Here is a 22270-nt window from a genome sequence, read left to right as displayed (position 1 = left end):
GGAATTTTTATATATTTATATAATTATAATATTAATTCATTTGTTCGCCAATTATTTGCTTATTTTTATTTAAAAAAATAGAAAAAATATATATGTGTAAATATTTAATATAGATTAAGAAAAATGAATAAACAAAATAGAGGTAGGATAATTTTTCACAAAAGCATCTTTATCAAATGTGAACACATTTATAAATATCATACAAAAATAAAAGGCTAAATTACCGTTTTTGTTCCACTATTTTATCTGATTCACGAAATTAGTCTCCCAATTTTAAATTCAAATAGTTTTGGTCTCCCTATTTTAAATTTAAACAGTTTTAGATCTCCTCTTATGTTTTTACAAAGAAAATCGATGAGATTTTTTATTTTTTAACTTATATTTTTATCTACAAAGTTTAATAATATGTTTATATACGATGATTTGCCCTATTTTACAAGTAATTTGTCATTTAAAAAAATGTAAATATTGTTAATTTTAAGTGCAAAAGTATGAAAAGGGATCAAAACTATTTAAATATAAAATAGGGGGACCAAAACTGTTTAAATTTAAAATAGAAGGGCTAATTTCGTGAATAAGAGAAAATAAGATAATTAAAACTGTAATTAAGCTAAAATAAAATCGAAATTTTAAATAGAAAATGTAATAGGTAACTCGAGTGTTCAAATTCAAACTTTTTTAATTAAAATCACTAATTGATCTTAAAAAAATATATCATTGAATTGAATGCATGGGGATTGAATTTCAGTTTTGATACTAGTATTTTACTAGTATTTAGTGTTTGATAATAATATTTAGGTTCAGTTACATTGTTCCTCATTTATTTTATTTTATTCATAGAATTAATATTAAAATTTTAAATTTAAATAATTTTGGTTTATTTTTCATATTTTATATTAAATATAAATATTTTTATACTAAATATAAACATCGTGTCCATTTTTAATGATGTGTCATTTATATGGTTCATCTTTCAAATTTTACATAATTTCATAAAATGATTTGTCACATTTCATAACCATTGTGTCATTTAAAAATGAATAAATTATTAATTTGAAATGTAAAAATATGAGAGACAACCAAAATTATTCCAAATAAAAAATTACTTTCGTAAACCAACTAAGATATAGATCAAAATTATAATTAGACCTAATAATTATTAACTAAATTTAATCTAATTATTTTAGCATCAATACTATACTAAGAAAAGTAATGCCTCTTACATCCTAATCCCATATTAATCCATAGATCAATACTATACTAAGAAAAGTAATGCCTCTGTTAATTACATCCTAATCCCATATTAATCCATAGATTACTTTCATTTTAAGGATAAAACTGTCATTACAATTAAATTGAATCTGTCATTATGTATTAAGTATTTTCATTAATTATTTTTTATGTTTTTACGTATTTTATGCTGCAGACACAATCATCACATAAGCTGCTGCCTCCAATACTCAACCATTTGGTCCAATATCCCATGCGCCAATTTTGATCCTTTCCAACTTCTGAAATCAATTTTTAACAACTTCCAATGAATCCTTCCAACTATTGCCCCTTCGATTTCTTATACTTCCTCTATATCAATGTCATCCGTAGAAACCCTCCCCAAACATATCTCTTGCTCCATCTTCAACCCTAAAGATTACGAATTTCTTTCTTTCAACTTCAATGTCTCGCAGAACCGATTTCATACGTGATGTTGATGATTCTAAAGAAACATGGCGCCTTGCTATCCGTATCAACGATCTCTGGACTGTCGTAAATAGTAAAGGTGTCGAGCATCTTGAGATGGTGTTGATTGATTCAAAGGTTGAATCTTTATTTTATGGTTCTTTGTGATATTATGGGTTTCTTTTTCATGTTCTGTATATTTTTTTCCGCTAGCAGCTTATATAATATTGTTCTGTTTGTTGTTTTTTTATTTAGGGAGATCGTATTCAAGCCTTGGTCCGTGGTGACCATACTTCAAAGTGGAAGCAGCTGCTGAAAGAGGATATGACCTGCGTCATAAATAATGGAAATGTTTATGAAAATGATTTCCAGTGGAAGCTGTGCGATCATCCAAAAAAATTTGTTTTCTTGAGCGGTACAATTGTTAAACCAGTTGACCTTAACAACATTCCATCTGAGAAATATTTCTTTAAAGATTTCTCCGATATACTCGCGGGAGGGTGTAAGATGGACAGACTTCAAGGTATGCCAAAGATATTATGTTTGAATACATATTATGAGTTGCTTAATACATATTAAATCTCTGTAATAATTTATTGTTAAATTCTGTTCATATTTAGATATCATAGGTGTGGTTGATGAGATTGAAAACTGTCAATCCAAGACTAGAGGAAAAAAGATTGTCATTTCTTTTAAATTGAAAGATTTGAGGTTTATTTCGATAATACTTTCATACAGTATTCTTATTTTGATGTCCTTTTGACATTTTGATGGATATTTATATTTTGTAGTGGGAACATTGTAACTTGCACGCTGTGGGACACTTACGGAACCAAGTTTTTAAATTACTATAATGACGATTCAAACTGTGGAGCAATAGTCATTGTTCTAACTCATGCAATCATTAAGGATTCTCAGGGTAAATAAAGTGATCTTTTTATAACCAGAAATTCATGAATGGATTTTTAATAACCTTATTCACTTTTACTTTTTTGCAGTCTCCAAGGTTGAGATTCATGTAATTGATGGAGAATCCAAGTTCCGCTTTGTATTTTGGGATACCGATTGTGTTAATATCATTGGAAAAACAGCCGACGATATGCGCAAATCCATGATAGAGGTTTTTAATTATGAATAAAAATTTACCTTATGTGATTATAATAGATGTTTTCATATTTTAATTTCGAATCTAATTCCGGCATAATCAATTTTCCATGCTTCCTTTACAGAATGGTGAAGATGATCCTATGGTCTATCCAGACGAACTTGAAGTACTTTTGAAAAAGAGAATTGCTTTTAGAGTTAAAGTGCAGCCAAACTTCAATCAAGGATCCGTTCAGAAGCTTTTAACAGATGCATCTTCTATTGATCAGATTTTAGAAAACTACATCAAACAGCAAGATGAGCAAACTAAAGACATTGTAGTCAATGAACCAAAAACACCAACAGATACCTTGGTAGTCACTGATATATTTTATCTAAGTTTTTCCATAACTGTTCGGCTATTAATGAAATTAATTCCTAATTTCTCCATTTTTTTTCCAGACTTTCAACATTACTGGTAAGGATCCAAGAAAGGAAGATACCGTTGATTTTTCCGCTGTAAGTACATATCAAACTCCTCAATCATTTAGCTAAACATTGCATTCTTAGAGTTTAATACATTAATTATTTAACACGCTGTTAATTAAATATAATACATTTTTATTATCCTGTAGCATTCACTTTTGGCATGTGGAGAAAATGAACCCGAAATTAACAGTATAGTCACCCCAACAAAGGCGAAGTCATCAAGTGCACCAGACGGTGAAAATGAATGTGAGTTTGTCGGAGCTACACAGTACTCGGGTACCAAACCCCTAAAAAAAGTGAAGATAGAAGCAACCGACTGATACGTCGATGATTTATAGAGCACTTTTTTTAAGCATGATGTTCATTTTCAATTTTATGTTTTAAATTTTTGTTTAATATTTGGATATTCAGATTTTATTGTAAAAGTATGTTCCTTTTAAACTTGGTATTCCCTAAGACCACCCCATTTTGGATAATATATGCTTATCAAGGGTTTATTATATTGCTTCTATTATTTTCAACACCGTGATTATTTGCAAATGTTGTCTAATATATACCGCCTGAAAAAATAATCAAAGCACGTTGGACAATATGCTTATTAACACATGCATGTATGAAAAATAATAGGAGATTTTGAGTGTCTTCTTAATATAGTTTAATTCTGTTACAAGATTATTGTCATGAATTTATTTTATAAGCTCAAATAATAATTTTTGCATAAATGTTTTTGGGTTTAGAATAAAAATTCCCATATATAAAAATACACTAACAAGTCGCTTTTATAAATATACAGTAACATGTCGCATATATAAAAACACACTATCAAACACTTTTTTGCAACAAATAATTTTTTGAGGAGCTACCTTGATACGTAACTTTTCGTATTAATTTATATGTAAATTTGCCCTAAAAGCGCGATCAAAGGATAATTATTAATATGTAGTTTATGTTTTGTGCTATACGCAACTTTTGGTAGACCCATGTAACTAAAATGTCAAATAATATATATATTTAAGAGAATAACGTATTATACATCTTAATACAATAATGTGTTCACCTTCTTCATAACTATTGGTATTCCTTTGTTTTATAATGTAGCAAAATAAATTAAATAGCTGTCAGTGATGTCATTTAGGGTTAATGTTAATAACTGCACGCTAAAATAATAGTGTTACGTATTAATAATGACATTTAGTTTTTCCATGCTTGCTATTCATTGATGGCGTGGCTATTTTGTTAAAGCATGCTCTTCCCCTTAATCATTTCGTTAACATTAAATGAATCTTGATTAACAACATGTCATTTATATATTACACTTAGAATACTGCAGATGCTCATAAACATATTAAATAGAGTTTGGTAATCCATCAATGGATTTTAATATGGATGATGAGAATTTATTTTTTTTACGTCAGATCAACAAAATGAAAGCTGCTAAGGCAAGGTTTAATAGAATGAATGTCCTCAGGCAGAAGAAGGCAAAGCGGTTGAAGAGAGCAAACAAAGAGAATGAGTGTTTCTTCTCTCCATCTTCCGTCCAACAATCTTCGTCGTTCCGAACACCTTTATCAACCATAACTATGAATACCATCAACATTTCATCATCATATTCACCTAACCACTTTCAACCATCTTCTTCAAGTCCCCAACCTTCAAACAGATTGGGTCTGAATTTAACAAACAAAGATAATGACTTTTTCTTCTCTCCAATTACCGTCAAACAATCTTCGTCCTTCCGAACACCGTTATCAACCATAACAATGAATACCATCAACATTTCTAAGTCATCTTCACCTAACACATGTCAACCATCTTCTTCAAGAACTCAACCTTCAACTGTTGAGATTTTAAAATCTCGGAGACCCATCATATATCGTTCGAACGGATTGGGTTTGAATTTGACAAAAAAATTTAACAGCACCGTTAGTGGTTCAAATGATCATCCTGAGATTTCTGCATCTCCTGTCCCTCAAACGGACAATAACAATTTATTTTCGGATTCAGATGACAATAGTACAGAAAGTATATGAATATTAAGTACTTCTATCATTCATAACCCCTTATCAGATTGTAATTACCAAATAACATGCAATTTTTTTTTATGCTTCAGGTTTTGAAACGGACTCCGATATTGAATACCTGGATGAAGGTTATAACATCTCTACAGACTTGCATTCTGCAACGACTTCTTCAAATGGTAATGCATTTCCCTGTGCATGTTAAATTCATTATTACATATATGCGTCATTATACTATGTAGTTGAATGTAATACTACAATAAAAAAATTATACTCAAATAATTTTTTTTAATAGGATACTACGATGTAGGAGACGCTAATGTTGTATGTCAACAGTGCGGTGCGCAAATGTGGTATCTTGAAAGAAAGGAAAAGAATCGAAATAGATCTATTCCTAAATTTTCAATGTGTTGTCGAAATGGAAAGATTCAACTTCCATTTCTCAAGATGCCACCTAAATATTTGCAACATCTCCTATTTGACAGTGATACGGTTCAATCTCGCAATTTCCAGCAAAACATACGAATGTATAACATGATGTTTGCATTCACATCTCCTGGTACTAAGATGGATAACCGTTTTAACAACGGAGGCGGTCCTCCTACTTTTCGTATTCAAGGGCAGGCCTGTCATAGAATTGGTAGTATGTTACCCATGCCGGGACAGACTCCAAAATTTGCCCAGCTCTATATTTACGACACTGAACATGAAATACAACACGGGATTAATGGGATGAGGTATTTATTTGCCAATTATTTTTTGTTACGTCCATATTTGTTTGTTGAGACTTTTTGGCTGATTTTTTTAATTTATGTTATTTAGAACAAAAACTGGCGTTGACATTGATATTGTTACAAAATTATCTTAAATGTTGTACGAACACAACGTACATGATCAGTCTTTCCAAATGGCAAGAGATATTTTGTCTCAACGAAGTGTAACAGATTTGAAATTGAGACTTATTTCAGACAGAAATACTGATGGACGTATTTATAATCAGCCAACTGTTTCCGAGGTTGCCGCTTTGATAGTTGGTGATGTCGATACAACTGAAAAAAGAGATATCATAATGCACAAACAGTCGGGCGCTCTTCAAAGAATTGATGAGTATCATACTTCTTATCTTGGATATCAATATCCATTGCTTTTTCCATATGGTGAGGATGGATATAGGCCAAATGTGAAACATCAGGATCACGGTCGCGTTGTACGTTCCACCACACCGAACAGTCGTGGTGAATTGGAATATGACGATGTTCCATGGGAAGAAGCTACGAAGAGAAACAGGCTAATGATAAGAGAATGGATGGCATTCCAAATACAATCAAGACAGAACGAGGCACCGACATTGTTAAGAGCTCGAAGGCTATTCCAACAATTTTTAGTTGATGGTTATACAATGTTGGAATCGGAGAGACTTAGATGGCTTCGTAAAAATCAATCCAAATTAAGGGTTGGAAAATATCACAATTTGAATGAGTTAAACTCAAACAGGGTGACACAAGGCTCAAGCACTGGAAAAAGAGTAGTTTTGCCGTCTTCATATGTTGGCAGTCGTAGATATATGGATCAACTATATTTTGACGGAATGGCAATTTGCAGTTATGTTGGTTTTCCTGACCTATTTATTACATTTACATGTAATCCAAACTGGCCGGAGATACAACGTTATGTCAGACAATCAAACTTGAAACCGGCCGATCGTCCAGACATTATTTGTCGAGTATTTAAAATGAAGTTTGATGAGTTACTGTCCGATCTAACCAAGAAATCTGTCATGGGCAAGGTCCTTGCCTGTAAGTACATTTGCTTTCCTTTATTCTTCCAAACTTAAATTTTTCCTTTTAAATGGGTTGACATATTTAGATGCTGCAATTTAATATTAAATATATGACATTTCATTAACAGATATGTATACCATTGAATTTCAAAAGAGGGGTTTGCCACATGCTCACATAATAATTTTTCTTCATCCGACCAGCAAGTATCAAAATGCAGATGATATTGATAAGATAATTTCAGCTGAAATACCTGACGAGAATTCTGATCATGAGCTCTATAACTTGGTAAAGTCACATATGATACACGGTCCATGCGGAAGACTTAACCTAAATGCACCGTGTACAAGGGATGGGAAATGTTCCAAGTATTTTCCAAAGGAATTCCGTCCTCAAACAATAGTCGATCAAGATGGCTTCCCTATTTATCGAAGAAGAGACAATGGTCACACTGTGTTAAAGAATGGAATTCGGTTTGATAACCGTCACGTTGTACCATACAATTCAGGATTGTTAAAGAAGTTTCGAGGTCACATAAATATGGAGTGGTGCAATCGAAGTTCTTCGATAAAGTATTTGTTTAAATACATCAACAAAGGTTACGGCAGAATCACTGCTGCCGTTGTTAGGAATGATGAGGTGAGCCAAAATGCCCAGAAAAATATCGAAGAGATTAAACAATATCTTGATTGCAGATATGTTTCTCCTTGCGAAGCATGTTGGAGAATATTCTCTTTTCCCATACATGGAAGAAAACCCGCGGTTGAGAGGTTATTTTTTCACTGTGAAGGAGAGAATTCTGTGTTTTATAGAGACATGGATCGCTTAGATACCGTGTTGGAAAAGCCAAGTGTCACGAAATCAATGTTTACTGCTTGGTTTGAGGCAAACAAAAAATATCCTGAAGCCAAGGAGTTAACATACAGCAAGTTTGTTGGAAAGTTTGTTTATGTAAAGAAAACAAGGGAATGGAAACCGCGGAAAAAGGGTTATACAATTGGTAGATTGGTATGGGTTCCTCCCAGCTCGGGTGAGTTGTATTATCTCAGAATGATGTTAACGCATGTAAAAGGTCCACAGAGTTACGAAGACATAAAAATAGTTAATAACAAAAGATGTAATTCTTTCCGCGATGCTTGCTTTGCTATGGGATTTATTGGTGACGATAGGGAGTACATTGCTGCCATTGAAGAGGCAAGTCACTGGGGATCTGGGCATTATTTGAGGTTACTTTTTGTTCATATGCTGCTATCAAGCAGCTTGAATAGACCAACACATGTTTGGAAAAAAACATGGCAATTATTATCGGACGGCATATTATATGAACAACGTAGAATTGCAAACAATAGAGGTTAGTATTGATCAATACTATATAAAAAGAATATATAGTGCATGCAACCCATAACGGTATTGAATTATTTTTTGCAGAGTTGATTTTGTCAAATGAAGAATTGGTCAATTTGACATTGGTAGAAGTTGAAAAATTACTTCAAAAGAACAGGAAGAGTTTATCCGATTTTGTGGGAATGCCACAGCCAAATGGATATGTTGTTCAGCAATTAGGCAACAGGTTGATTTATGATGAACGTAACTACGACATCATAGAACAAAGTCAAGAATACAATACATTATATCAACATCTCACAGGTATTTGTGCATTTTATTTTTTGGGTTTTATCTGTTACCATTTTTCGTATCTCATTTGTTGAAAACCGTAACATATAGTTTATTACGATTATAATTAGATGAACAAAGAACTGTTTTTAACACTATTATCGGCGCTGTCAATAACGAAAGAGGAGGTGTCTTTTTTCTGTACGGATATGGCGGCACGGGAAAGACGTACATTTGGAGGACATTGGCGTCTTGCATACGTTCGAGAAAACAGATTTGCTTGACTGTTGCTTCATCTGGTATAGCTTCTCTTTTGCTACCAGGAGGTAGAACAACCCATTCAATGTTCAAAATTCCAATCCCAACATTGGAGGAATCCATATGTGACATCCCAAAGAATACTGATCGAGCCGAGTTGCTTCGGTCAGCCAAATTAATTATATGGGACGAAGCTCCAATGGCTAACAAGTATTGTTTTGAAGCACGGGATAAAACCCTTAAGGACCTTATGTCCGACACAAAGCCTTCCAAGTCTATTTTTGGTGGTAAAGTTGTTGTTCTTGGCGGTGATTTTCGTCAGATCCTTCCTGTTATTCCAAGGGGCAGCCGTTCTGACATCATTCACGCGAGCATCAACTCTTCATACATATGGGATCACTGCAAGGTTCTCAGACTAACAAAAAACATGCGTTTGTTGCAATCCACAACACCTTCAAGTTCAACAGAATTAGAAGAGTTTTCAAATTGGATTTTAGATGTTGGAGATGGAAAACTGGCTGAACCGAATGATGGATATGCAGATATTGACATACCAAAGGACATGTTGATATCCAATTTTGATGAACCTATAAAGGCAATTATAGATTCAACATACCCTAACTTTTTCAGAATTACAAAGATCCCCAATACCTTCAATGTAGAGCAATATTGGCTGGAACTTTAGAGACAGTTGATGTCGTAAATCGTTATGCGCTAGATATGATTCCAGGTAATTATAATATACGTTGTTGGGAAATGTTTATCAATTAAAAAAATTACTGATAAATTATATTTTTACATTCTGATACAATCTTTTGCCTTGATTGAAATTATGTAGGAGATGAAAAGATTTTTTTGAGCTCCGACTCAGTTGATCAAATGGACACCGATGCTTGCGATTCTTTTAATGCTTTGACAACAGAATTTTTGAACACCCTGACGGCATCCGGTCTTCCACAACATTAGACTTAAAGTTGGGACCCCTATAATGCTCTTGAGAAACATCGATCAATCCGAAGGGTTATGCAACGGTACAAGACTCATTGTTACAAAATTGGCCGACCATGTTATAGAGGCAAGGATTATCTCCGATAAAAATATCGGAACTTCATTTTACATTCCAAGAATGGATATCTCTCCAACACAATCACCCTGGCCTTTTAAATTAACAAGAAGGCAATTTCCAATCATTGTGTCATACGCAATGACGATTAACAAGTCGCAAGGTCGGTCGTTAGACTATGTTGGGTTGTATCTGCCAAGGAATGTCTTCAGCCACGGTCAATTGTATGTTGCAATATCAAGAGTGAAAAGCAAAAACGGTCTCAAGATACTAATTCACGACAAAGAAAATGAAGCGGCAGACACTACCACCAACATGGTATTCAAAGAAGTCTTTGAAAATGTCTAATTATAATCCATTTAGTTAGTATCATTTTGTAATGCAGTGTTGTTCAAATTGTCATGTGGATGATTGTTGTAGTCTTGGTATTAAATTACAAATACTGAACCTGTTAAATGCATCAGCTGAGTTTTTTGAATACATTCTAAACCACAACCACACGGTTCCTTTCTTATTTTAATAAAATTTCACATCTATTTTAAAGTTACACAATTCAAAAAAGGGTTAAGAACTAATATATTCTGAGAATCCAAAACAGAAGCCTACATATATCACACACACCAAGAGAAATTCTAAAACAGACAGAACAACTTAAAGTTAACAACTTTCTAATTCTTTTAAAATTAATACTATAGTTATATATATATATATATATATATATATATCCATCACACATTCATATAAAATTACTACTATAATTACCAATTAAAAAAAAAAGTACTGATACTATCCTGTATGGTTATCCATAAATAGTTTACAACAAAATGAAATTAAACTTTCTTAAAAAGCCAAAATAGGTCACAGAATTATAAAACAACACATAAGCTATCAGCAACACATTCTTCACTAATTCCCACGAACAACACAGACCAGAATTTCTTCGACAGGTGGGTACCTAATGGTGAATTGCAGAACATCACCTTTCTTGAAAGTCCTGCTCTTCCCAAACTCATACCACCCCCTGCAAAGAAACATTTCATTCTTATCTTCTCTCTTCTTGAGCACACAATTGTAGGCCCTGTGTCTGTCCGTGTCATACAGCCCAATGGTATTCTTGCCTTCCAATTCACACCCAGTTATGACCTCAGCAGGAATTCGCTACAATTCATTATAAATTACAGACATTAGCAAATGGAATACTTTCGGTCACTTAAATTTAAATCATACATAACTTTTTGTTTTATTAAGAACTTACAAGAACTTGCATGCCCATTGCTGGTGGGTTTGTAACCACCTTAATCCAACTTTTTTCATTTTGAATTACAACCGAATCATCATTATGCCTGTATTTCAAATAAACATTTAAAACTATTCTATTATTAACCCAAATCTAATACTAAAACGGAATATACATCTACAAATACGACACTTCTATATAGTTTTAAACATATAACATAAATTAAATATACTTAACCTTCCCTATCGGATGATATTGAAACGTGGTCATCTTCATCCTCTTCCATAACTCCTTTTCCCTTCCTGTCTGAATCCCTTTCTTTTGCAATGTTACTTGGTCCTTCCTGGTTGATTTTTCTCTTATCCGGCTTATTAAATTCTTTGCCATACCTCTCTTCACTGCATCCAGATGAAACACAATAAACCATTCTTTCTAAAATTTTAACTACAATAGCCTTATTATCATTATTTATTACGTGATTATTATCATCTTTATATTACATGTATTAAATCTTTTCCTGCTATCAGGGTACTACTAACATGCAAACAATAAATATCTAATTACGAAATAGCAAGTCTATTGTATCTAAACATTTAAACTATAATCACACGACTTTTATCATTATTTATTACATACTTATTATCATATTTTATCTTAGAGACATCCAACATTCATCCAGAAACGCATCCAAACATTAACGGACATAATTTTTAAAATAATAGACAGGCCAAGCAATTAATATCTAAGTAACATATATAGTGTATACGTTTTACCTTTCAGAATCTGAAGACAATACAATCACATTTCGTTGTGCTTCTCTTCTCGACATTCTTTTCCTTTTCCCGGCACCAACAACTACATGTTCTTCGGTTTCTGCTTCAGTATTTGCAGAACGCTTTCTGTACACCCCAGATTTGCTTGATTGCCATGCTGCCTTCCATTCTATTGAAGTGCGACGTTTTGCAAGACCAGCCATTATTGCCTTAAAATCATTTTCGCGTTTCCAAAGGCATCCCTTCCACTTTCTACGGTTATTCCTCTCCCAAACTTTCCTCCATTCTACTACAACATGAATCAGTTCCAACACCCTGCGAATCTCAGCCTCCCTCTTCAGTCTTTCCCAATTGTTCTCCATTCCAAGTTGCTCGATCGTCCTAAAATTGCAACAACAAAAATTATAGGGGAAAAAAACAACAACAATGAACATGCAACTCACATCTCTTCAGATTTAACAACATCTACATATTTATTAGACAATCTAAGCATTCAATCTAAATGCAATTCACATTTGTTCAGATTTAACAACATCTACATATTTATTAGACGATATATACATTCAATCTACATGCAACTCACCGATCGGGAATGTCATATGGCGGAGAGTACGTCATTGCCCAGCGAAAGTTTTCTTTGCTACGTCGACCAACTGCTCCTCACCAGTACGAAACCCTAACGTCCTTTTGAGAAGTAATGTTTCTTCAGTTAGGATCCCAACTTCTTTATCTATACTTCTTGAACGAAACGACGATAATTTAATACTATAGCAAAGGAAACAAATGTATCTGAAAGGTTAGTTGAATAGAAATGTAATAGAATTGGTTAAGATAGGAGGTCCAAGCGCACGATTCCAATAAAATCTAAATGCTTATTTTTGGATACTCAACAATTTTTTTGGTTATAATAGAGCAAGCGATTTCCATTTTTCAACAACTTCCTATATATGATCATAGGCACACACTTAAATGTTGGGCCGTGGAACTTGATGGGCCTTTTATTTCTCACGACAAAAAAACAAAAATATTTTAAATTATTTTTTAATATTAGACTTTGTAACATGTCCACATATATTGTAATCTATAGAATTTTCAACTTTATTTAATTTCTTATTTATGTTTTAAATATAAATCTTATTCTATTCAAAATACAACATAAATTAATTCCTATAGTTTCTTATATTTTCCTAAACATCTATTTAAAAATTCAATAGTTTAGGCACTCATCTATTTTCATCTATTTTCAATACATTCTTTAATAAATACAATAAAAAGGAACTCATATCATAAAGGACAACATTGTAACAAAATTATAGTTTTCATATTTCCATTAAAAAAACCACATTAAAGTTAGATGTCACTATATTTATCCATAACATACAAAAAAACTTATATTTTGCAGACAAACAAAAACTATATCCATATATTATGTTCTGTTAGATCCCCCCCACGACACTAATTCATCATTTTAATATGTCAAGGTACATTTCCATGATTTCCAATGTAAAGGAGAAACTATTAATTATGTAGAACATCAAAATAATATGAAATTTATATTTCAAAATAATATTATATCAAGATAATATGAAATTTATATTTCAAAATGATATTATATCAAAGCACTTATTGTTGGCCCTTAACATGTTGGAATTTTTAATTGGGCCGTGTCATAAAATTTTTAAATTTCAATTTCTTTTGATACATTTTTTAACGTTTAAGATTACTTAATATGACTTACATATTTAGGGAAGGAAATTATTATGTTTTGATTTTCAACGAATAAGCCCTACAAATTTTTTTAATTTCTTCAACTATTAAACTTTTTTAAAAGTAAAATTATTACCGTTTTTTTTACAGTTCCCTTTTATCAGTCCCATAATTTAATATAATCAGGATATTTATCTACAACCATACTTGAAAAGAATGTACATTATTGAAAGAAGTTTGCTTCATAAATTTAGTTCAACGTTTTTAAACTATTTTATTAAATTCATTGGATGTTTTATCAAGTTATTAGACCAATAAAACTGCCTCCAAATGATTAAATTATAGATTATATCTTTTTTCTATTTGACAGTGTTAAACAACACATATCAAGTTTCTGTTTGTAATGGTAGAATGCTTGATATAAAATTCAACATTACTACATAAAGATTACACTCATGTAATACAGGTTTTTACAATTATAAAAACATTTGATTTCAATCTTCGCAATTATAAAAAACAGGTTTTTACAAAGTCACCATCCTAACGCCTTTCCACAATCAAATGCACATAAGGCGAAAACCGCAACATGCTCCAGATTAAAGTATCGCCATTGCAAAGCTTGATACTCTTAGCTAATTCATACTAGCCCTGAGCCATATACCTTTCATAAGTGCTTGGGACTCCTTTCCTCCTCGCCTTATGAAGGCTGCAGTTGAACACCTTTCGAGTCGCCGCGTCTACAACTTTAATTTCATCCTGATATACTCGGAGGCATTTCTTAGCTATTTCCTTTGGAAAATGCTACATAAATACACAGATATTTTAGTATACATTTCATTTTCTTCCTATATTAAATGAATACGAATCGCATTAGATTGTGTTATCTTACCATCACATTTTTTGCACTTTTTTTGCCGTTTGTAATGCGAGTTTTCCAAGTGAATTTCTTTGCCCCATTCGACAACTCCTCTGTAATATCAGTCGACGCCTTCCCTTTCCCTTTCTTTGATTGATTTCCCTTTCTCCATATATGCTTATGGACTGTTCCCCGCGATGAAACTGCCTGCATGGCCTTTTTTCCCTTTTCTTTAATTCCTACACTTCGTTCATTATCCATATTTTTCTTTGAAACCATCCCTGGATCCCCATTGACACTGTCAATCGTCTTCTCCCCAATCGTTTCTTCCATTGGCTCCTCCTTTACATCAAGAATCACAACGTTGTCATGACTTGACGGTTGAGGAACTGCAGGGGCTGATGTCGTAGCCTTTTGATCAACCCGATGTATTTTCCCATGTTCTTTTACTCTTCGCGCTTTCTTCGAAGCTTTTTTTGCCTTATCTGCATTGTACCCCGTTTCAGCAACCAATCCATCTATCACCCTCCATGCTCCTTATTTGTCTTATAAATTTAAAGAAATGATTAAACCATTTGAATTACTCAATACAAATTATCTTGATACGAACAAATTCAAGATTGCTGAAGCTTCACAGGAAATGAATATGAACAATCAACAAATATTCTGAATATGAACAAACACAATATGTAAAAGCATCCTTAATAGAAACACAGTCTTAATACGAACAAAAGATTACACAACAGCAGTAAAAACCCAAGAATCATTAATCGAACATGCTATACTCTGTTTTTGTCAATTCAGATTGAAATACACATAAACCCTAATGACTCTTGGTCCGTATTTTTTTAACATACACCCATATAGTTAGAGAATCTACAAAAACCTTCACAGAAAAAACACGACACAACCGTGAATGTTTCCTCACCCATACATCTATAATAGCCATAAGAGGGCATATATCACAGTTAAATTTTAAAAAGTTGATTTAAGAAATTTTTTCAATTGCAGATAAATAACCGCCTTTAGCAAACACATGCATCTCAACCCATTTAGAAACAATAACGCTTCAACACTGGAACTTGAAATAATAACAATCAGATTTATAATCTTAAAGCAACGATGAAACGCAATACCTGATTACTACGCCGTCTTCGTCCGATATACAACCGTGGAAAGTTTTGCTTCCTCCGGTCATCTTCTATAGCATGCAGCAAATCTGAAGTGACCGTACTATTCAAATAGCCCGCGCGTTTGGTTTGCCGAGTCTGCTTTTATTTTCAATAAAAAATAAATTCATAAGCTGTCTCTTTGATTCCGCATAATGTTGGGAAGTTACACCTATTAATTACCAATGGGCCAAGAAAATTGTTGGGTTGCCTTGATCAAGAAAATTTGCAATGGCCCAAGAAATGTAGAACGATTGACTATTATGTTTCTTTAACAAACGCAATTAATAATTAATAGATTGTTTTTAAAATAATCCACTCATCATATTAAAAGTAATGGTTTTTTTATATAATTTAAATAACTCATATATTAATTTTTTATTATTATTTACATCTTATTTAACAGTATTAAATACACGTTAAAATAATTGTAACAAACAAAATGTGTCCAATATATTTTTTCCCACTCATATCATATGTAAGAATTCTAATCAATGCCTTAAAATATATTCTCATTTCATATCATGCATATTTAATTTAATATATGAAATTCACACAATGTCAAAACATTTTTGTTGGGCCTCAACATTCAACTGTTTAAAGTATTTCATATATACAATGATTGTCATATGTATATTTTATTGCAAATCTACTCTTAACAATTATATTGAACTAGTAATCTTTTGAAAAAAAAGTACATAGACATAACAAAATAAAATCCCAACATAAACTAATTTCTTTAATACTTTACAATTTTGTACATCCCCACAACATTAGCCATATATATTCCCCTATTAACATTACATAACTTCCATAAATAAGTAAAATATAAAACATACCCAATCAATAACAAATTGTATCTGTCAAACAATGACTGCTACAAAACCAGCAGATAAGAGCAATTGTAGAACATAATATCATAATATTAAAATTACAAAGTTCTTATCAATCCATCCACTATTACTATCCAAACAGAAATTCTGAAGATTAAATAAAACAAGTTTTTAAAATTACATTCAAATTCAGAAAATTAAAACTACTAAACCAAGCAAAATGATTCATCAAAAAAAATGTTGTTCTTCAAATAGTTGTCATCAATGCATCCAGCATAACCATTAACACATCAACAAATCACCCTCACCTAAACCTGCATTGCACATACATAACAATGTTAAAAAATTTCCAGAAACATACAGATTAACATGCAAAGCATTGAATATCAATATTGTACAATATTATATGTCAACAAATACATTCCTAACCATTGTTTTCAGTTTCTTCACCAACTCTGTCCAGATCTTCCATTCGCTGTCATCCAGAATACAAACATAATATGATTGTGAAATCCAAATAATATCATCTAACATAATTTCATACTTTTCGTAAATCTTTGAACAATAAAGTCATACCTTTCATTTTCAAAGTGTATCCACCCAATAGACACTCCATCGGATATTTCTATCATTCTGGGTTTCATATCCAATCCCACACTGCCCATAACATCAGCTACAAACTGAACTTCTTCAACAACACCAAACCTCAATCCAGCTATGATTCGTTGATGCCTCCGCATCCAATTGATTGCAACCATCTGATTCTGCCACACCCGTGATATGTTCTTCAGCTTGCTCTCACTCTCCTACATGCATGCAACATTTTCCCGTACATGCATAGCCAAATCAGTGCACGTCTTCGTAATCCGTTCTTTCTTCATCTTCGTTCTCATGCGCAGTAGTTTAGATCTTTGTTTAATCTTCCTTTTAATGGCGAATCGCTGTAAACGATCTTCAACCAGAATAAATTTTAAATATCTACATAATCAAGATTAACGTTAAATCAAAATCAAACTCTAAAAAAAAATGAAAGAAAAAAGATTGGATTTAGAAGAAATGAATCCACCACCTGCATGCTTTTTCAACCTGTGAGAAGCTACCCATTTTCGTTCAAACGATGGAGTAGATTTCGTTTTTCAGACTAAAACCTAATTTCAATTTCCTCTCATCCACTTATATACTGAAACGTTCCAACCTCTTAGACCTCTTTTTCAATGTTGCTTTTCACATACATTATCATTACTTAGTAGGTAAACGTGCAAAAAATGTTGGAAACTGTTAAACTGCCTTTTTATTTGCCTACATAATAAATATATTAAAATCTTCAAAATAATAATTAATATCGGTTTATCAATATACATTTCATTCTGTTTATTGTTATAGAATTTAATACATTGAATTATTTAAATTTTTTCTTTACTTGATTTTTTCAAAATTTAGTTCGATATATTTTTAATGATATTATGTGAATTTATTTATTACAATACCTTTACTATTTAATATAAATTATCTTCATTCATATTTGGCCATAAGAAAACTGTATAATATGTTTTAATTTATAATATTACTTAACATTATCTATAATATTAAATTATAAACATTGCTTTTTTTGTTTTCTATATTTTTCGCCAAAAAATTATAATATATTGCTTTTTTTGATATATTATTTGTTATATCTTTTTGACAAGCTAAAATTAATTATACTAAAATAATTTGTTTGGTAAACAAATATATTTTATTTATATCTAATTCTTTAAATATCAGAATGGCTTTTCATACACAATATAATAATTAATGAATTTATATGTGGTACATTTTAAAACAATTTATAGAATAATAGTATTATTAGTTAGATATATTATTACGTGACCCGTGCGAACGCAGCGGTAGATGGATACTTATGGTATATTTTAAACGATATTGTATGATGCGTGCGAACACAATGGTAGCTGACTACCCAATTATATGCATTTCATACTAAATGAAATTAATATTTATATCACCATACAATTTCAATTTTTTTTCGTATCTTTTATATATATTTATTAAATATTCTTATAAATTTTTTTTATTATCTATATCGACTTTGCGTGACCCGTGCGAACGCACGGGTCCTTTACTAGTTTTAAATATAATTAATCTTTGTTATTTCTTTATATGACTTTTTATTATATTAAATATATTGTTTTACATAAAGTATATTAATCTATCATATTCTTAAAATATTAAATAAATATTTTATATATGCATGTGATTTGATATTAAAAAGTGATTCAAAGTAAACCATACTAAACTAGATAAATTAAATTTTTAATGTGAGTCAGTCAAACTAAATATCACGTAATTATTATTATTTTTAAACCAAATGACATTTTGTCTTAAAATTATTGTTAACTCCACCACAAGTATCCTTAGTATGTATTATTAATTAAAAATTATAATTGAAATTAAGATGACTTTGGAAATTAACATAGTCTATTATTATGAGAAAATATATATTTTTTAATAGTTCATATATAATAGGATGGATGTAATATAATATATTTAATCATGTATATGGTTTCTCTAAAAATACTATTTATCAACTCATGTCTAAAGATATTGTTTAATAATTCTAAGTAAAGCCCATATTATTTTTTAAAAAACAAAATGAAGGCTAATAAAAAAAAAAGACTACTAGATCCAACGGAATTAAAAAGATAAGATTTATATATGAAAAAAAAAAAAATCAAATCAAGATCATCTGAAATGTAATGTATCTAAAGTTTGATAAATCGGATCTATTTTTTTTTTTGGAGAAATTAAAAGAATATATTACTTCCCAAAAAACAGTTACACACTAGCTGATCCTTAGATCCAAGCTTCAACACAAACTAAGAAGTACATGAAGGACACTACCCAATTAGAGAGTGTTACAGTAGTCCCATACTTTCCTATCCCTCTTGGAACATTCTTTGACAAAGTCCCTAAGATGTATAAAACTAACATCATTCCCATCATCCTGTTGGAATATTTTCCTATTGCGCCAGACCCATATATGATAGATAGTTTCCGTAGCACAAAGTTTGAGAAGCTTGGCACGGTTACTTCTTCCTCTAGCTTGAAGAGTAATCCACTCGAGTTCCTGCTCCCAGTCATACGGGCGTCGCTACCAATGCATCCAGTCCAGGCAACTCTCCCAAATTTCTCTAGTTTTCCTGCAGCCAAAAAACAAGTGGTTACAAGTCTCAGCATCTCCACAAAAGACACACTTGCCATCATTGACAATGCCAAATTTGCTTAGCCTATCCTTAGTAAGTAATCTTCTATGGCAAGCCATCCATAGCACAAAAGTAGCTCGAGGTCTAACTAAATTGCCTCTCATAAGATTCTTCCAAGGAACATCTTGCTTCTCCCCTCTTAAAGCAATGTACATGGATCTAGTATGGTACTTCCCCAATTGCTGGAATTTCACCCAAGCCTCAGTATTGAGTAACATATGTCTATGCTTGAACACAACTTTAATAGTCCAAGAAACAGTTTGTTTAGCCTGGTAAGTCTCCACAGCAGTGTTCTTCAAATAGAAGTGATTCACCCAATTAATCCAAAGTCTATCCTTCTTGTGACTCAAATCCCACAGCATCTCCCCTATAATAGCTCGATTCCACAACCCCAATGCAGTAATATTGAGGCCCCCAGCAGCTATTGGATCACACACTTTCTCCCAAGAGATAGGAGCTTTTCTGCTCTCATTACCCTGGCCAGTCCAAAGAAAATGCCTACACAAGCTTTCCACATGAGTTAACACCTTCTTTGGCAAGGGAAAAACCTGCAACCAGTAGTTAGCAATGGCAAAAATAACACTTTTAATCAGTTGTACCCTCCCCGCATAAGAAAGCATACGGGTGCACCAATGGTGAAGTCTGCCGAGCATCTTATCTATTAAAGGTTGGCAGTTGGCTATGGTTAGTCTTTTGCTATCTAGTGGAACACCTAGATACTTGAAAGGCAAGGTACCCAATTGGAAATTAGTCACCTGCAGAAGCTCCTGGTGAGTGTTGTCATCTACACCTCCCATGTAAATCTTGCTCTTTGGTTTGCTCATGTGGAGACCTGTAGTGTGAGCAAAACTATCAATCTTTTCCATAATTAACCTGATCGATTGTACATCTGCCCTGGAAAACAAGAGAATGTCATCAGCAAAGCATATGTTAATGATATTCAGCTTGGCACATCTAGGATGGTGTTTAAACTCCTTGTTACTCTTCAGTCTTTGCAATGATCTATGGAGATACTCCATTATCAAAACAAACAAGAGAGGGGATATAGGATCCCCCTGCCTCAGTCCCCTCCTGGCTTTGAGAATCTCACTAGGGCTACCATGAACAGAGAACCTATAAGAAACAGTTGTTACACAGGCTAGGGTCCAGTCAATAAATTTCTGAGGAAAGTCCAGGTAACACATGATTTGGTGCAGGGCAGACCATTCCACAGTGTCATATGCTTTCTGTATATCCATCTGGATCATACATCTAGGAGAGATGTGCTTTCTCCCATAACCTCTAACCAGTTCCTGAGCAAGCAAGATGTTGTCCTGAATTAGTCTTCCAGGGATGAAGGCTGATTGATTCTCATTGACTACAGAATTGATGCAGTCCCCCAGCCTTTTAGTCATGATCTTGGAGATAATTTTGTAAAAGGTGATACAACATGCTATAGGCCTCCAGTCCTTAATTGTCTTAGCTTCTCCGGATTTAGGGATTAATGTTATGAGGGAACAATTGAAGCCCTTGTGCAATCTCCCAGTTCTGAAGAATTCCTGAGCTGCTTCTATAACATCACCCTTCACTATTTGCCAAGTCTCCTTAAAGAAGAAAGAATTAAAGCCATCCACACCAGGAGCCTTGTTATTGCCTATACTCTCAAGAGCTTTCCAAACATCCTCACCCGTAATAGGTTTGATCAGATCAAGAGAGGCATCCTTTGAAACTTTACTGCCACTCATCATGCACTCTCTATCAATTCCCTGCAGATTGTTGGAATTTGTTCCTACAAGAGTGGTATAAAAGTCAACAATTTCTTTGGTAATCTCCTCCCTACTGCTCAGAGTATCACCATTGAGGGAAGTGAGGGTGATCATCCTGTTCATCTTATTCTTCTCTCTAACAGAATTATGGAAAAAGCCATTGTTACCATTAGGGGTGGCAAAACGGGCCGCCCGCCCCGCCCGCCGCCCGCCCTGCCTTATGCCCGCCAAAAAATGAGCGGGGCGAGCATGCCCGCAAGGTAAAATGGGCATCAAAATCATGCCCGCCCCGCCAAGATGGCGGGTTGGCGGGCGGCGGGCTTACCCACCTATTTTTATTTATATTTTTTTAATAGATTAATATGTTTTTTTTACCTTTTAATTAAACTTTTCACTTATTTTTTAAAACAATTTTTTATAAAAGTAATTTTTTAACAAATTTACTCTAAAAAATATTACATATATTTATAAATAAATGTATAAAATAAATCATCAAGAATTGCAATTACTAGAATTAACTAAAAAAAGAGTGAGTTTTGGAGGAGGAGCGGGTTTTGGCGAGCGGCGGGTTTTGGCGGGGCGGGTATGGCGGGCAGCGGGTTTTGGCGGGGCGGGCTTTGGCGAGCGGCGAGCCTAAAATCCCAACCCAACCTGCCAATTTTTGGCGGGTGCGCGGGCGGCCCGGCGGGCCCCGGCCCGTTTTGCCACCC

The 22270-nt window shown here is 32.9% G+C and overlaps 1 protein-coding gene across 1 annotated transcript; it reads left to right on the top strand.

The window, feature by feature from the left end:
* The first annotated feature begins 6174 nt into the window (after positions 1-6174).
* On the top strand, positions 6175-9883 carry LOC131605557 (uncharacterized). Its single transcript, XM_058877901.1, has 6 exons — positions 6175-7063; positions 7176-8396; positions 8474-8692; positions 8791-9481; positions 9580-9647; positions 9756-9883. The coding sequence occupies exons 1-6, from the start codon at positions 6175-6177 to the stop codon at positions 9881-9883; spliced, it is 3216 nt and encodes a 1071-aa protein (XP_058733884.1).
* The last annotated feature ends 12387 nt before the right edge of the window (positions 9884-22270 follow it).

Source organism: Vicia villosa, linkage group LG5 (genome assembly GCF_029867415.1).
Source record: "Vicia villosa cultivar HV-30 ecotype Madison, WI linkage group LG5, Vvil1.0, whole genome shotgun sequence".
Lineage (NCBI taxonomy): Eukaryota > Viridiplantae > Streptophyta > Magnoliopsida > Fabales > Fabaceae > Vicia > Vicia villosa.
This window is presented reverse-complemented; position numbering and strand designations above follow the sequence as displayed.

Bases quoted from the DNA above. Each gene is read 5' to 3' on its own strand.
- LOC131605557 (XM_058877901.1), top strand. From the start codon at position 6,175: ATGGCAAGAGATATTTTGTCTCAACGAAGTGTAACAGATTTGAAATTG. The intron at 7,064-7,175 runs GTAAGTACATTT...TTTCATTAACAG, and splicing joins CATGGGCAAGGTCCTTGCCT to ATATGTATACCATTGAATTT. The intron at 8,693-8,790 runs GTATTTGTGCAT...GATTATAATTAG, and splicing joins ATTATATCAACATCTCACAG to ATGAACAAAGAACTGTTTTT.